Genomic DNA, 18612 nt, shown 5'->3' with positions numbered 1-18612 from the left:
AGAATTAATGTCTCAGAGTTTTTAATACGAAAATTCTTAAAGGTTTCTAAATAAAAAAAATACTTTCTACACTTTTATTCTTTAAGTGAGTCTATTTATCTCTCAACATATTCTCCAAGGCGACGAACACCTTCGTCCCACCGAGAGACGATGCCTTCATTGTAGAATATCTGACTTCATTGAGGGGGCCACAACCTCGACCCTGGTTGCACCGCTTCATAACTATCAAAGTCAACTCCTCGAATGTGATCTTTAAGTTCTGGAAGCAGATGAAAATCGGATGGGGCCATGTCGGGACTGCATGGAGGATGATGGATGACAGTGAACCCAAGGCATCGAGCTGCTGAGAATGTCCCAGCGCTTGTGTGTAGTCTGATGTTGTCATTCTGAACGAGAGGTTGCTCCATGTGTGGACAAACTTTCGAATTCGAAACTCGATTACAGCACGCCGGTTCTCATGCACGCACATAGTTCCGTTACAAAAGGGGGCTCTGAGCACTATGAGACACAACTGCTGTGGTCATTAGTCCCCTAGAACTTAGAACTACTTCAACCTAACTAACCTAAGGACATCACACACATCCATGCCCGAGGCAGGATTCGAACCTGCGACCGTAGCAGTCGCACGGTTCCGGACTGCGCGCCTAGAACCGCGAGACCACCGCGGCCGGCAGTTCCGTTACACACCGCCTTCCTACACACTACAATTCTAAGCGCTCTAGTGGCAGAGGGCTGCAAATAGGTAGACATGAACAATAAAGACGTAAACTTTTAATAACGTCCGTTTAATTTAGAAAGCTTTAAGAATTTTGACATAAAAACTTCGGAGACATTACTTTACAGCATGCCCTCGGCGATGCCAAAAAGTTAATAAAACGTACATTGCTTGCCAGGTTCCGACCTTCCCCCATCCCTCGTCCCCATTCGTTTCTTATAAGAACACAATAATAGTATGTGGCAGTTTGTGGAGAACCTAATCTAGGTGTACTTATTTCCAGAAGTAATGGTGCAGGCCATATGGCAGTTTGTGGAGAATTTAATCTAGGTGTACTTATTTTCAGAAGTAGTGGTGCAGGCCGCACCTTCAATATATTGTTGTGAATAGATTTTGATGTAATGCAGGGTTTCACGAGAGAGAGTAGTTAGGCACCCGCCCAGACTGCGTTAACGCGCCGTTAAAGGGATTCGAGGAGTTACGCCGACACCGGATCGAATCCGTTCGGCAAATCAACGACAAAGGACTACTTGCCGCTCATCTTGGATCTGGTTTGTGGTGTTTAGGTAGTTTCCAACAGCCAGCTAGGTAAACACTGACCAGTTGCCCACGTCCTGCCTCCGTTATACGATAGGCAGACATTTTGAAAATTATTTAACACGCTTGAAGATGAGATTTGCTCCATACTCGGACAGGTGGGGTACACGAGATCGGTCTGAAATACTATGGCCAGCGGGAGGGGGGAGGGGAGTGGTCACGTTAGGGAGCGCATCACTGTCACACTAACATTGCTTCATCCTATATATATCAGTGCCGACCCCGTGTGGTAACGGTACAAGGCAAGAATGATGAAGATGAAGCAATTAAACATCTTTCCTTAAAAAATGCACTTCTATGGTGGAATTTACGTTCCCTTCTGCATTTCCGAACGACCTCTCGCTCGGTGGCTTGTTATTACTTTCAAACATCGCAAATACCTGCAGACTCTTATAAGGTCGCTAGCTACTACGCTTCTTAAATAGTATCAGTCTAAACATACAGATAACTGTTGGATGAATCCCAGATATTTGGACAAGTCATCCGTCTTAAATAGGAAAGAAAATTATTGTGAAGCTCCACACTTTTTCCGCTTTTCTATTCAGCTCCACACAATTACATTTTCATTATTCATTTAACTCTAAATTCCGGCATTGTCTTTGGACAAACATCCCTCAGAAACAAAACCGTTGTAACGTTAATGACCTCTGTGTCGACAAGGCAACCACTCGGAACCTGTAACCTCTTGACATCCTGTTGTTCTCTTCATCTTTGTTATAAATCCTTCTATAAGGCACAGTACAAAAATACGTAATTCAGTATAGTGTTATAGAAAGTAATGTATGATTAAATGAAATTGATTTTATTCGATTACGAAATTTTCCAATGCTGTGTCCAAGTCATAAATAGAAACTGGACTGTGGGTGACCCAGAATCTCTCTATCCTTAATCGTTAGTTATTTGGATCTCAATTTCAGATATATACTTACACATACTGTACGTACACGGAACTCTGGACAGCACCTTATATTAATTAAGTGCATTTTTTAAGCCTCGTGGAAAATCCCAGTGAATTTGCAGAGAGAGATTTACAGAAGCAAACGCTGACGTGAGAGGGCAGTGAGTGTGGTGTAATCCGCCTGAAGGGCACAGGAAAGACATGGCAGGAAAACGTGGAGCAACGTGAACACGAGCTGCTCCTGTACGGCTGCAAGCGAGCCTGTATTCGGCATACCGGTCCCCGCCATGCCAGTGGAGAACATCGCAGGCGTTGCTTGTGGCGAAAATGTAGCTGGAGTTAATGAGACGAAGGAAAAACAAACAAAAATTTAACATCCAGAGAATGAAATAGTGTGCTACTTCCATTCGAGCTGGAAAACAGCTCATAATTCATGGAAACAGAGCCGAGTGTTTGATCCAACAAATGGAGCATGTACTCGTATTTCGAAGCAGTTTCACGGTAGAGCGATAACCTTACGTTTTCTAGGATTCACTGAGGCGTAATACGGTTAATGATTTTCTATACTAACACATTTCAACGCTTGCCATCTTGTGACGAACATGAACTTACGTGATTTTCTATACTAACACATTTCAACGCTTGCCATCTTGTGACGAACATGAACTTACGTGAGTCTATCAAGCATTTGGAAAATCACCTGCGTTTCATTATATGACAATGAAATCGAATGTTTAAAACTATGATATTGTAACTTTGTTTTTACTTTTGACTACTTCCCTGTATTAAAAGAATAAAAATTATATGGATGTTATCTCCCTTCATATTTAAAGCAGCCTGACAATCCAAGAAATTATGAGCTATGGCTTTCCTTGCGATCCACTCAATAATTTCATAAAACTTTTACTCTATGGTCTTAAAAAACTTCTACACGCTTTCCGTCCTTGTGATTACATTTAGGTTTAGGAAGTTAAGTAATAAACAAAATATTACTTGTTTCTATCGTGCACAAGATAAGTTAAAATGAAGTAACGTTGAATGTCTCCATTAGTTCCTATGAAACCAAGCACAGGTGTCCAAAACAGACAAGGACAATTGCTCTTTCTCCTAATACTCATGGTTAAATTTTCACCATAACAGCTAACGATTGGTGAGAGTATATCAGAACATCCTTGTATATCGCTAATGTGCAATCGTATTCGGATGAATAGAAATTCATTTCCTATCTAGGCATTCAGTATTACGTTTCCAGTAATTTCCTGAAAGGATTAACGCAAATCCCAGAATGATTCTCTCGAAAGTACGTTTCCATTTTCTCTATCTTTCCATAATCCAAGAGGGACGTCTAACAATTGTCATAATTCCTCCCGTCTCTATCAGTTTGAAATACATCTCATCTGGAGTCTCTAGTTTTGATACCACATATACGTGAAATTAGATCCATTTCGGCTGATATGACAAGTCTGCCATGAAATACGAATTTCTTAGTCTGTTTCAAAGAGCGTAGTATTTTTGATCCTCTGTGATGCTCTGTTATTGTGCCAGAGTGGAGAGGAGTATTAAGATAAACGGGGGCGGTCGATCACCTGTTCGCCTTTCCTTTAGAGAGCATGAACCCTGAGGAAAGCGATCAAGATTAATGTGGACAAGGAACAAAAGGAGAGATGAGTCTCAACATATCTGAAGTAACAGCTTTTTCTACACTTACCTTTTTTTTTTCTTTTTGTCAATGGTCACCCTTGTGCAGAAGCGTTCATGCCATCGAAGTACTGACTCGTGCGTGAAGCTCTACTCCCGTTTGTAACTGCGTGCAGCAGCGTTTCTCAGCGGTGAGTATTCGCGACCCTATTTTTTTCTGGGTTTCTATTCTTACTTCAAGGTAGAAGTAAGGGAAAAAAAAGCTCGTAATCTGTGAACCGCCCGCTAAACCCGCTGGGCTGAACAGGTGATTAGGATTGTGGAAAGGGCCAAATGCGGTGCCGGTCACGTTCACTCAAAATTGTAATTTATTGTAATTAGTAACATCTCCAAACAATAAATCTTAAAGTAACAAGATAAATCTCAAGTGGTAAAAACATGCAGTTACAATTGCAAATAAAATAATTAACATATATATATATATATATATATATATATATATATATATATATATATATATATATATATATATATACAGGCTGAGAGCCTCAAGGCAAGGGTGAACAGACAAACAGAAACAAGATGCAACACAAACGGCTGACGGCCCACAATAAAATGTTCAAGGTTTTAAAGTAAGTTGCCATAACCTTTCAAAGGCAGAAGATCGCAGTGTGTATGTTTTTAAAGAATTTTTAACAGAGTTTTTTGAAATCATTGGCTGTGATATATTATAAACAGACAATTAAACACCTCGCTCTGCCCTTGTTCACTTCGATGAGACAAGTGGTGAGCCCAACTACACTTGATCCGTCGGAACCAAACCAGGGGACAGTCACGGACCGACCGACAAAACGACTTGCTTGCCACCAATCGGTACATGAGAACTCAAACACAAAAGGTTACGAACGTGATTATCCACAATGACATATGTATTAGCTGTTCAAACTACATGCCATGTTGGACAGCAACAACAAGTGAGGAAAGGACTCTGCTTTAAATTACGTTAGTGCTCAGGGCAGGTAACCGGACCACTAACGGCCACAAGGCAGAAAATTCCGCTGGTACACTTGAATATGAAATACGGTAATATAGTTAACTTGAACCAAAGGAACACTGCCTGAATTTACGTCGGTGGCCAGGGCGGGTACCCCAAACACTAACGGCGACTAGGCAGAAAATTCCGCTGGTGTACTTGAATTGTAGTCAGCAAATATAGTTAATTGCACCGCATGGCGGCTAAATTTCAGCAATAGGAACACGCGGTGTTGCTCAGAGGAAAACGTCCCCAACAGCGTACCACCGAAACGAACCACACAACATGAATGGACGTGGCTTGGGTAGTTGTAACAACTACCCCAACTTTGGCGTCCTGGGTCGGTGAACCACGAAGATCGGACAGCTCCCCACACGCTCCGACACTGCGCTGGTACCGCCAGCGGACCCAGCCGACTGCACCGCGTGGAGATAACTTTCCTGGTCCGCAGCAACCGACCGACTGCCCGTAGAATGCCGACATCATCTAAAATAGTCGTCAGTGGAAACAACAGCAACTACACACACACAACCTGACAACCTTGCACGAAGACCTGAACGATACCCAACAGTAACTAAGCACGCACGAAGGCAAATCGGGAGTCGATGGAGACAGACACAGCCGGCTCGTGATAGATCAGGGAGCTAGGACGACTGACCGACGATGCACCAAGACCGTGGCCCGGCTCAAGCGATGCGTGGCGGCAATGCTCGGGCGAGCCATGTCGACGCAAACCTCACTGCTCCAACCCAGCTGCACTAGTACCGTATTACAAATATGGTTCAAATAGCTCTGAGCTGTATGCGACTTAACTTCTGAGGTCATCAGTCACCTAGAAGTTAGAACTACACTCCTGGAAATTGAAATAAGAACACCGTGAATTCATTGTCCCAGGAAGGGGAAACTTTATTGACACATTCCTGGGGTCAGATACATCACATGATCACACTGACAGAACCACAGGCACATAGACACAGGCAACAGAGCATGCACAATGTCGGCACTAGTACAGTGTATATCCACCTTTCGCAGCAATGCAGGCTGCTATTCTCCCATGGAGAAGATCGTAGAGATTCTGGATGTAGTCCTGTGGAACGGCTTGCCATGCCATTTCCAGCTGGCGCCTCAGTTGGACCAGCGTTCGTGCTGGACGTGCAGACCGCGTGAGACGACGCTTCCTCCAGTCCCAAACATGCTCAATGGGGGACAGATCCGGAGATCTTGCTGGCCAGGGTAGTTGACTTACACCTTCTAGAGCACGTTGGGTGGCACGGGATACATGCGGACGTGCATTGTCCTGTTGGAACAGCAAGTTCCCTTGCCGGTCTAGGAATGGTAGAACGATGGGTTCGATGACGGTTTGGATGTACCGTGCACTATTCAGTGTCCCCTCGACGATCTCCAGAGGTGTACGGCCATTGCAGGAGATCGCTCCCCACACCATGATGCCGGGTGTTGGCCCTGTGTGCCTCGGTCGTATGCAGTCCTGATTGTGGCGCTCACCTGCACGGCGCCAAACACGCATACGACCATCATTGGCACCAAGGCAGAAGCGACTCTCATCGCTGAAGACGACACGTCTCCATTCGTCCCTCCATTCACGCCTGTCGCGACACCACTGGAGGCGGGCTGCACGATGTTGGGGCGTGAGCGGAAGACGGCCTAACGGTGTGCGGGACCGTAGCCCAGCTTCATGGAGACGGTTGCGAATGGTCCTCGCCGATACCCCAGGAGCAACAGTGTCCCTAATTTGCTGGGAAGTGGCGGTGCGGTCTCCTACGGCACTGCGTAGGATCCTACGGTCTTGGCGTGCATCCGTGCGTCGCTGCGGTCTGGTCCCAGGGCGATGGGCACGTGCACCTTCCGCCGACCACTGGCGACAACATCGATGTACTGTGGAGACCTCACGCCCCATGTGTTGAGCAATTCGGCGGTACGTTCACCCTGCCTCCCGCATGCCCACTATACGCCCTCGCTCAAAGTCCGTCAACTGCACATACGGTTCACGTCCACACTGTCGCGGCATGCTACCAGTGTTAAAGACTGCGACGGAGCTCCGTATGCCACGGCAAACTGGCTGACACTGACGGCGGCGGTGCACAAATGCTGCGCAGCTAGCGCCATTCTACGGCCAACACCGCGGTTCCTGGTGTGTCCGCTGTGCCGTGTGTGTGATCATTGCTTGTACAGCCCTCTCGCAGTGTCCGGAGCAAGTATGGTGGGTCTGACACACCGGTGTCAATGTGTTCTTTTTTCCATTTCCAGGAGTGTAATTAAACCTAACTAACCTAAGGACATCACACACATCCATGCCCGAGGCAGGATTCGAACCTGCGACCATAGCGATCGCTCTGTTCCAGACTGTAGCGCCTAGAACCGCACGACCACTCCGGCCGGCGCAAGTACGTTGAAAACAGGGTGTAAAATACATAATGGCGGGAACGTGAGCCACGCACGGCTCAATTTGCTAGTAACCTTGCACATTGAAGACTTCAACGAGTACCGCCGTCGTAACGAGGCAGAGGTGTGACGTGGCGCTCCGCGCTTGGCGTGTTGCAGCAGCAGCAGCACCAGCAGCAGGCGGCCGGCGCAGCGTACGACCCGTCGCGCGATCTGTCGCCCAACCTGCCCCTCACCTCGTGCGACTCGTCCTCGATGGGCGACGCCGAGGCGAGCAGCAGCGGCTGCAGCACGCCCTCCTCGTCGTCGGCGGCGTCGCAGCTGAGCGCCGGCCGGCGCGGCCTGGATGACGCGTCGTCGACGCCGCCCCCGCAGCCGCCGGCGCAGGCGCCGCAGCCGCCGCCGGCGACGTCGCAGGCGGACGCGGTGGTGTGCGCCGGCTGCGGCAGGCGCATCTGCGACCGCTACTACCTGCTGGCCGTAGACCGGCGGTGGCACGCCAACTGCCTCATATGCTACGCCTGCCGCAGGCCGCTCGACGGTGAGGGCACCTGCTTCGCCAAGGACGGCTCCATCTACTGCAAGAAGGACTACCACAGGTACTTACAAGCGGCGCCGTCGAGGGAAGAGGGGGTCGCCATTCCCGTTTCTCACATCGTCTGGGATGCTCTAGAACAGGTTACCGCCAGTGTTGTATGATCTACCGGGTGATCAAGAATTCAGTATAAATTTGAAAGCTGAGTAAATCACGGAATAATGTAGATAGAGAGATACAGATTGACTTACATGCTTGGCATGACATGGGGTTCTGTTAGAACAAATCAGAATAGCAATAATTAGCATAAGAAATTACGACAAAACAATGATGATGTTCTTTACAGGAAATGCTCAATATGTACACCATCATTCCTCAACAATAGCTGCAGTCGAGGAATAATGTGAAGCACTGTGAAGCACTGTGAAGCATGTCCGGAGTTATGGTGAGGCATTGGCGTCGGATGTTTTTTTTTGCAGCACCCCTAGAGATGTCGGTCGATCACGATACACTTGCAACTTCAGGTAACCCAAAGCAAATAATCGCACGGGCTGGGGTCTGGGGACCTGGGAGACCAAGCGTGATGAAAGTGGCGGCTGAGCACACAATCACCACCAAACGACGCGCTCAGGAAATCTTTCACGCGTGTAGCAACATGAGGTGGTTCAAATAAAACCCCATGCCATTCCAAGAATGTGTGTCAATTTGTACCTTTCTATCTACATTATTGCGTGATTTATTCAGTTCTCAAATTTATACTGACATTTTGATCACCCGGTACTTACTACCTGCCCGATTACAAAAGTATCGACAATGATACGAAACTAATAACAGATGGTTCGATCAGTAATTCGTCACTAATTCCATTATGAATGCATCTACGTCTTCAGAAATTGGATCGTTACAATTTAAATTTAAAAGTTTCCGCAGAAAAAAAATTTCCTTTCGCTTGATAGCGAGATTAAGAACTTCATTTACGCTAGCGTCGCCTCCGTGTTCTTAAATGCTGAAGTCACGAATGTACAGGCTGGTCCATTGATAGTGACCAGGCCAAATATATCACGAAATAAGCATCAAACGAAAAAACTACAAAGAGCGAAAGGCCTCTAGCTTGAAGGGGGAAACCAGATGGCGCTATAGTTGGCCCGCTAGATGGCGCTGCCATAGGTCAAACGGATATTAACTGCGTTTTTTTAAAAAATAAGAACTCCCATTTTTTTATTACATATTCGCGTAGTACGTAAAGAAATATGAATGTTTTAGTTGGGCCACTTTTTTCGCTTTGTGATAGATGGCGCTGTAATAGACTCAAACGTGTAAGTATGTGGTATCACGTAATATTCCGTCAGTGCGGACGGTATTTGCTTCGTGATACATTAGCCGTATTAAAATGGACCGTTTACCAATTGCGGAAAAGGTAAATATCTTGTTGATGTATGGGTATTGAGATCAAAATGCCCAACAGGGGTGTGCTATGTACGCTGCTCGGTATCCTGGACGACATCATCCAAGTGCCCGGACCGTTCACCGAATAGTTACGTTATTTAAGGGAACACGAAGTGATCAGCTACATGTGAAACGTCAACCACGACCTGCAACGAATGATGATGCCCAAGAAGGTGTTTTAGCAGCTGTCTCGGCTGATCCTCATATCAGTAGCAGACAAACTGATTTTGGTGGTATAGTGTTGTCCGCATATCACGAGTTCCAATTTGCCTACAAAAAAAACTATTTTCATTTATTTTTATTATTTTGTCTGTGTCACTTCTTTCTTTCGCTCACGCCATAGTCCCGCTGTGATCGCAGTGTCGGTGTGGTTACAACGGATTTGGCAATGTTAGTTTTAGGGAACATACCCGAGTCCAGGAAGCAGTATGTTAGCGCTCTCGGCTATCCTGGGGGCCACTTTGTCTGTGTCACTAATTCTTACAAAAAACTTGACACCACTGTTTGCAGGAAGTCATTGTCATCGAAAAATATCGATTTGGTTCAAAGTGGTTCAAATGGCTCTGAGCACTATGGGACTTAACATCTGAGGTCATCAGTCCCCTAGAACTTACAACTACTTAAACCTAACTAACCTAAGGACGTCACACAGATCCATTCCCGAGGCAGGATTCGAACCTGCGACCGTAGCAGTCGCGCGGTTCCGGAATGAAGCGCGCCTACAACCGATCGGCCACCAGCGTGGTAGTTTAAAAAAGGTTTTTTTTAGTTTTGAGCGAATGTTTCCGTGGATATTCATATCGCATTTGTTGATGACAAACGCTCGCTGAAGCTAGTGTCGTGAACATTTTCGTATTGACTAACAATCATGACTGAATAAAAATATTAAATGATTTTGCTTAGTCAGGAGCGTTCACTATAGCGTTCCATTATTTCGAGGGACGGATTAACTTTATATTGGATTGAGAGGTAAGTAGCAGATTAAGTGTTTTAACTGGAAATGGAGTGGAACCTTATGCACGATAGGTATCAGCCGACAGTCGCCGAATTTAATGACGGACGAGACCCGACACGGCACGGGGCAGACAGCCCGAGGCTGTAACAACAAACAGAGAGATAGATTGGCCGCGCGGGGCCGTCCGCGGGCGCGCAGTACATTTTTAGCAATCGCGATGAAGCGGTATCAGGGGAGCAGGATCGCGGACGCGCCAGGCCCGTTTCCAGGCACCGGCCCGCCGGACGGAGATCTCGCATGCGCGCGCCGCACTCGCTCTTCCTCGTCCGTCCGCGGAGATAGCGTGTTAAATGGAGGGAAACGGCGCCGTGTGTGGGGAGGGCGCGCGCGCCGTCGCTATGTCCATCACCCCCCTCCCACGCCGCCCGCTATGCCGATCCTTCTGCAGCCCGCGTGGCGGCCCCCGGGGGGCCCATTGTCCGCGCGATGCTATCGCCATCGTGTTTGTTTTTCCATAATGCGCCGAGCCGACAAACGCCCGCCTTGTTATTACCGAGCCGGATCGACGGCCGCTGTGGCTGCGGCGGACGCCGCAAGAAGCGGCTCGGCTAGCGCAGCACAGCACGGGCCGGTCCGCCAGCGCCCTCTGATCGGCATTGTCTCGAGGCGCCGCTCTCTCTCTCTCTCTCTCTCTCTCTCTCTCTCTCTCTTTCACTGTGGCTGCGGTCGCGAGTTACGGTTATTACGGAGCAGCGCTCCTTTATCACCTGCACGCTTGCAGGTCGCTCGCGAGGGGATTCCGCCGCGGCCGTTAACATGACTGTCCCGTGCCGCCGTGACGGAATTCGTGGAAGCGCACACTGCCAAGGGTCATTCAGCTGCCGCATCTTAGTGTCCAAATGTTTCACATTTGCAGCTTCACTGCGCAAGAGAGAAACTATATCGACGTGAGATGCGCAGAGGAAAAGTTGAGACATACACCTGCAAGTCAGAGAATTGACTCTCCTCAAGGCAAAACCAAATCCGAGGAAATGTTTCATTCTTGTGTTTGGTAAAAAGTGGTGACAACACTGGTGCAGTTCATACCAGACTTTTCTTGTCAGAAGTTCAGCGTATTACATGCCTTCGGTATAAACGCTCGCTCCTCGATCACCATCCCCAATACAGATGGAAGGCGTTGTACAATTATTTATTTATCTATTTATTTATTTATTTGGTTGCTGCTATTCACAAAGGACTTGCCACCTTGTTACTAAGAAGTTTCGCACTTTCACAATACGAAGTTGTACACGTACAGAATGTGATACTTATTTATTATATCTTACTTTTAGTAAGGATTAATAATATTGCAGCTTTACATACTTATAAACTTAAAAGAAATTAAGAAACGAAAATCTTAAAATTAGCGATTTAGGAATGGAAGACAGGAATTTATGAAGACAGAGAAGAGGTTATGACATATCGTAACTTAAAGACATATTATAAATTCGGAAAACTTTTTCTAAAGTAATCAACATTCTTTCGTTTAAGATGAATAGACAAAAGATAATAAACTTTTTTGAAATGAACACAATATCAGCCGGCCGTTGTGGCAGAGCGGTTCTAGGCGCTTCAGTCCGGAACAGCGCTGCTGCTGCTACGGTCGCAGGTTCGAATCCTGCCTCGGGTATGGATGTGTGTGATGTCCTTAGGTTAGTTAGCTTTAAGTAGTTCTAAGTTCTAGGGGACTGATGACCTCAGAGGTTAAGTCCCATAGTGATCAGAGACATTTTGACAAAATATTGGAAAATAGAATTATAAACCATCACTATATTTTTAGGAAGAACGAAAACAGAAGATAGGAAAGGCGATAGTGGAAGAATCTTCCTTCACAAAGTGTGCATGATGATGAGTGTCTTTGAATTTTCCATCAAGCCGACGACCGACAACCACAGCTCTTCATCCCGTCCTTGCAATCGTATGCTACTTTTCAATATGTTGATTAAAATGCTCATAGGCACGTCTGCTCATGTAAAGCTGAAATTCTCTTTTTCGTGGTTCGTGACCGCTATCGATTCTTGTCGGTATCTGTATAAAATCAGATTTGGTACTTTGTCTTTTGTGTTATCGACGACACGTCTGACACAGTCAGGAAGTCGGAGAGCAACTTATGTCCGAACATTTTCAGCCGGTGCTGCTGTGTTCCACTGGAAGGGAAGGTGCTTTTACTCTTGACTTACGTAAATAGTGGACGTTTTTTTTTGCTTTTCCTGGTATTTGCTAGGACCCGCTTGCACATACGAGGGCTTGCCAATGGCACAAACCATTTCTGAAGTTCAGTCCACAGTGAACTAAAGGGTGCCTGTCGTTGTTGCCGAGCGGTTCCAGACGCTTCAGCCGGGGACCGCGTGACTGCTAGGGTCGCAGGTTCGAATCCTGTCTCGGGCATGGATGTGTGTGATGTCTTTAAGTTAGTTAGGTTTAAGTAGTTCCAGGGGACTGATGACCTCAGCCGTTAAGACCCATAGTGCTCAGAGCAATTTGAAACCTTTTTAACTAAAGGGCGTGAAAGTGTTGCTAACCACAGATGTGCTTTACACGCTAATACTACATTCATTTATGTAGTTTTGCGCGCGCGCACACACACACGCACACACGCGCACACGCGCGCACACACACACACACACACACACACACACACACACACACACACACACACACACACACACAGCTGTATCTTCATTGTACAACTTACTCGCTTCAGAAGCGGAACGTGAACTTATGACCATTCGGTTTGTGATGGGTAACGACGCTACCTGAGGTCACTAAAGCCTCCGACAGTAGTCTCAGATGTCAGATCCTGTCTACTATCTATCCGCCGAGTTACTTCTTTTACAGATGTGTGTGTGTGTGTGTGTGTGTGTGATTATTCGAAGCCTTCTAGACCTTAATCAACAGATATTCTTCTCATGGAAGAACGAAGGGAAATTGGGATTTAACGCCCCTTTGAGGGCAGAACACAACTAGAATTTGAAAGGAAATCATGCCGGAATTTACCGTTTGTCAAGCAACGCGAAACCTAAACTTGGACGTCTGTTTGGGGATCTGATGCTCCGTTCTCCCAAATGCGAGTGTTGTGTCTGAAGTACAGGGCGTTTCATAGAGCGTGAACTTAAACTTTCCGAACTGTGTACGAAAGAAATGCTACAGACGTATATGCACTAATATGCATCCTAAAATAAAAGACACAAATTGTACCACGATACAGAATTTTTAGCTGAAAGGTATTGCAAAACACACCCACTTTCTCTGCGTAATTGTTTCCGGAATGTTATACCGACTTAGTTTTACTGAGACAGGACCAGGAACGTCATCATTTATGTCCACTAGGAAGGAGGACACGACGTAACCAGAAGAAATTAAAAATACAGCGACCTAGCTTCGGGAACAACTGAAGGCCTCTACGTGTAATCACTTCCCAGCGGAAATCAAGTAGCGGCCCGCTTCTTGGGAAGGCGGGTCGGCCTCTTCAAGGTCGCGAAGCCAGAGATTCCCGTTACGTCACAGAGAACACGGACGGGATGACTTCCTCCTCATGCCACGTCGTCTGTCAAAATTACCATAATCGCCGCGTCAGTAATAATCACAATTATAATAATCGTATGTTAATACGCCGGTCGAGTAGCTGTTAGATTAATCTGAATTCAGAGTGCTCGTTAATGGGATAGGGAAGAACCAGTTCCTCCTATCGATTCGGAGGCGATCGGGAAATGCCCCGCGTTACGCACGAAGTGCGCTACGGCGCGGCGGCTGCGGCCTGCCGCATCTGATGGGAATTTCAAAATTAAATTGATTAATCTACAATGTAAAATAAATTGTGATTATTAGGTCGCTATTAAAGTAAACATGCCTGCCGCTGTTTATTATGGTAACCGTATCCGAGAATACCTGATTTCTGTAAGTATTACACGTTTGAGAGTAAACGGGCAGAATACATAAAAGCGCTCGCTGCACCAGCAGTAACGAGATTCGTAAGAGTCATATTTCTCTTCCTGTTCCGTAATTTGAGAATCCTCTTGAATCACTCGCGGTCGTCAAACAGCAGGTTTGTTCGTTTTAAAGTCTTTCTCGTTCATTGTCTTTCCTCGGATTGGTTTTTGGAAGTGGCGCATGAATCAAATACTATTCCCAAAAGGGTCATTAATGGAGTCGACTTTAAGATGATAGCTGAAATGTATTGTAAGAAGTTTGATGTGATTAGATATCGGGGGTACGGAGTTACATGTTATTTTTCATTTACGGAGATTCTTAACAAGCTTTTCTCCCCTAAACAAATTTCGTGATCTTTTTCACCGTACCGCCTGCTCTACAGTTCCATGCCTAACGTCATGTTTTTATCAAAAACAATAGAAAAGTATAATTTCAGCAAAATTTCTATGATTTACATAATATTGTTTTCCACTAAAATTCGGTGACAAAAGTACAAGAAAATATAAATCTTGAAACGACTGCTGTCTAAATCAGTACCTCTTATCATCAGGACCTGTATGAATCATTTGCTGATGTAGTAATGGACCACAAGGTTGTGATTGACTGACGTCATTTTTCCAGGGTATTCTACTAGCAGCGGGCGTCCGCCTCCGGTAGCTGAGTGGTCAGCGCGACAGACTGTCAATCCAAAGGGCTCGGGTTCAATTCCCGGCTGGGTCGGAGATTTTTTCCGATCAGGGACTGGGTGTTGTGTTGTTCTAATCATCCTCATTTCATCCCCATCGACGAGCAAGTCGCCGAAGTGGCGTCAAATCGAAATTCCAGGCGAACGGTCTACCCGACGGGACGCCCTCGATACACGGCATTTACTACCAGCGGGTATCACTCATACTCTGTTGAACAGCGTAGCCGGTTAATCATGATATTCTCTACGATTACTTTAAACTGGATTTCAGGGTTGCATTGTACGATTACAGACAAATATTTTCTATGACTTTGATACCTCTTCCTCAACACGATTATTTTTTTTTTCTAGCAGATTGCGAAAATCCTTTATTATGCAGTTGTACAGTACTACAGTATGTCGTACTGGCAGACACGAAAATGTATATTGATGACGGCCAATCATTAGTTTTTAATTTACGGTTTGCGGAAAATTAAGTATGCCGCACTGTTGAATGTTCAGATATGACTAAACATTATTTTAAGTTCACATATAAACTAAAGGAAAGGGCTTTATTTCACATTTTGATCTGAATTTGCTCCTTACATTTTAGGGACAGAGAACTATGTAACACTTCGTTATCTCACTTGATTTATTACTCATCATTTAGAGATTTGTGATTTCCTTGACTTTTAGTTTACTCCTCACAGGTGTAAATGCAAGTAATCAAGTAGATTTGACATATCTGTTGTTAATTTTACTCTGAGAGTGGCTGAAAGTCCTGGAAGCCGGCCGGCCGTTGTGGCCGAGCGGTCCTAGGCGCTTCAGTCTGGAATCGCGCGACTGCTACGGTCGCAGGTTCGAATCCTTCATCGGGCATGGATGTGTGTGATGCCCTTAGGTTAGTTAGGTGTAAGTAGTTCTAAATCTATGGGACTGATAACCTCAGATATTAAGACCCGTAGTGCTTAGAGCAAACTGCGGTCCCATAGGTCTATATACTTAACTAAATTTGTAGAAGAAATTAGTAAAAACCCGCATTTTAAAAACCCGTCTTCCGTTTTTGCATTTCCCATATTCATACTATATCTATAGATGGGACGATTTAACTTCTTGCTAAACTGAAACGATTAGAGAAAAAATGGGGATGATGCTTGCTTGTTGCTTTCTCCGAATTAACAGCGTCGCGTTAAGGAGCCTACAGTCTGAAGTCCGGCTGCCCTGTTATCCGTGCAAGTCAAAATCTGTAGTTGCCAGAACTGAAATCTCACAAGCTACAGTCATTTTTCCCTCAATTCTGTCATTCTGCCAATGTTCCTCGGGATAAAGAGCCGACTGGTGATAGAAAAAGAGCTTAAGTTCCTTGCGTGGTTGCAGCTACGTTGCGTCTTCATAATTCTTTTCGAAGAGCGATTCGTAGATCGTTTGTTTCCTTCATTTCACTACCATCAGTCAAGTCAGGCTTCAGGAATATCAGTTTCTTGTATCAAAACTTCGCACATGGGTGCTTTTCCTACTTTTCACGCAGTATGAGTAGCAGAAGTTATACCCGAAAGTTTCAGAAGATTCCAGCAGCCTTCAATAGAAAGTAAAACACCATCTCTCTCTCTCTCTCTCTCTCTCTCTCTCTCTCTCTCTCTCTCTCTCTCTCTTTTTTTTTTTTTTTTTTTTTTTTTTTTTTTTAGAGGGAGGTCACGTTGATGCCAACAGGCGGAAGTTCAAATGACTGGTAACGACAAGTCTGTGCAAACTGTGCGGTTATCGTAGAGAACTGCACAGTTTTCGTCGCAAAAAGCGAGTGTCTTTTCCAGACGGCGGACGACCTGTCTAATTTGTTCTGTTATCCGGAATAATTGTAAAGTTAATCGCACAGACATGGTGTCACACTGATAAAGTCCACAGTGAAACTTACGTTGTGTATGTCCCTTTAAGGTCTACTGTATACGGACACAAAATTTACTATGTTGTTTAGTGATGAAAAACCAAAACAATTCGGTGTGCATTTGCACCGCATAATAAACGGAATGAACGTCCTTGCCATCAGAATAGAGTGTAGCGATAACCATGGACTTTCCTAGGAATATCGATAGTGAGCTATGTTACTTGAAATACAGCAACCACTTACGATTCATAAGGCTTTATTTACGCTAGACGAGTTTCAGACAGAATGCTTTGTCATAGTACATTTATATATTCACCAATACAAAGTTTTTCTCGACTGCAACTGAGCCGGCCGCGGTGATCTCGCGGTTCTAGGCGCGCTGTCTGGAACCGTGAGACTGCTACGGTCGCAGGTTCGAATCCTGCCTCGGGCATGGATGTGTGTGATGTCCTTAGGTTAGTTAGGTTTAAGTAGTTCTAAGTTCTAGAGGACTGATGACCATAGCAGTTGAGTCCCATAGTGCTCAGAGCCATTTGAACCATTTTTGACTGCAGCTGCGTTTTATTCTTAACTCGTAGTTCCTGTTTCCACATTTATATGCGTAAGACAGGTCTAGCTTCACTGATGCAGCGCAACATACGCTATGTGGCCGACGGCCAGGGAACCAACCACCGATGTCGTGGGTAAATTAAGAGTAGCATACGGTTCTGAACACTGCATTCTGTTTAGTTTCTTAACCCTTTAGTGACAATTATTTCTGGAAGTTGTAGACCTTTAATGAACACTTTATTGGGCTAAGAAACCGTTCATAAAATCATAGTTTAAATCTTGAAAGTGAGAGTTTAGCCTACGAGTATAAAAAAAAATTGTGGGAACTATTATTCCCACCAAACTCTGGAGTAACTTCATTTGCTAATTTTTTTAAAAAAGTATTTCTTTATTTTTAGCACAAAAACATGTTAAACATTACATTTATATTGGTATTAGTTCATACTGTCCTTTGAGTTCACTAAGGTGATGTATGGAACTTAGAGAAGCATGGTGCTAAACACAAAAGCACACGACAGTTGCTACACATTATTTTTGTTCTCTTATCTTTGTTCTTGGTGCTACATCGGCGCGGCATTTTCTGTCTATTGTGCCTTTTGTAGGGAAATGAGTTCCAATTTTCTCCAGACAAACTTCATCTGATACTCCAGACACACCTCTTTTTGGTGTTTGAAAATGAACAGGCCTTCCTCTTCTCTTACGACTTGAGAAGTCAGAGATAAGCTGGTCTGCTTCTGTCTTCTGTAGGTTCCACATTACGTAGGAATTGACAACTGCCAAATCCACAAGAAAGAAAAACAGTTTGTTCCACCACTTCCATGAACGACGGCCTACAGCATACCGTTCGCACAGCTGATCAAAACTATCCACTCCTCCCATTATTTTATTATACTCTGCCACAGCCAATCGGCAGAATACGTCACTTGTGCTTCCACAAACTTACCTTGTAATATTTTTGTAATTTTCAGTCAAATCCAGCAAATATACACGAATACTATCTCCCTCATAAATAAAAAAATAGATAAATACAACACAAGTCACTCTATACGCAAAAGGAAAGCACACTGTTCAAAAAACGCTGTAGCGGTCGAAACAGTGGCTCGTTTTCACGCGGGAACTGCGCTTTTGCATTGTTTGACTCACGACGTGGAAAAACAACAGCTTTCGCCTAACCATTGACAATCTACACATAGTTAGCAGACTCTAACACAGATGGTAGCACAAGTTAGAAGTGGGAACATGCATTACCACTGAACTTACAGCGAAATCAAGTAAGTGGGACCTATAGCTACCACTGGTCACTAAAGGGTTAAGCTACCTCTGCTGGGCAC

General features: G+C 45.2%; 1 protein-coding gene across 1 annotated transcript in view; it reads left to right on the top strand.

The window, feature by feature from the left end:
• The window catches only part of LOC126267456 (LIM/homeobox protein Lhx9-like), a 461415-nt gene that overhangs the window by 172552 nt on the left and 270251 nt on the right, over nt 1-18612 (top strand). The window contains exon 2 of the mRNA XM_049972725.1: nt 7441-7880. Coding sequence (XP_049828682.1) covers nt 7441-7880 — 440 coding nt within the window. The remainder of the gene's footprint in view (nt 1-7440; nt 7881-18612) is intronic.

The sequence above is a fragment of the Schistocerca gregaria genome, chromosome 4 (assembly GCF_023897955.1).
Source record: "Schistocerca gregaria isolate iqSchGreg1 chromosome 4, iqSchGreg1.2, whole genome shotgun sequence".
Classification (NCBI taxonomy): Eukaryota; Metazoa; Arthropoda; class Insecta; order Orthoptera; family Acrididae; genus Schistocerca; species Schistocerca gregaria.
The sequence above is the reverse complement of the archived record's forward strand: the minus strand, read 5'-3'. Positions and strand labels throughout refer to the sequence as shown.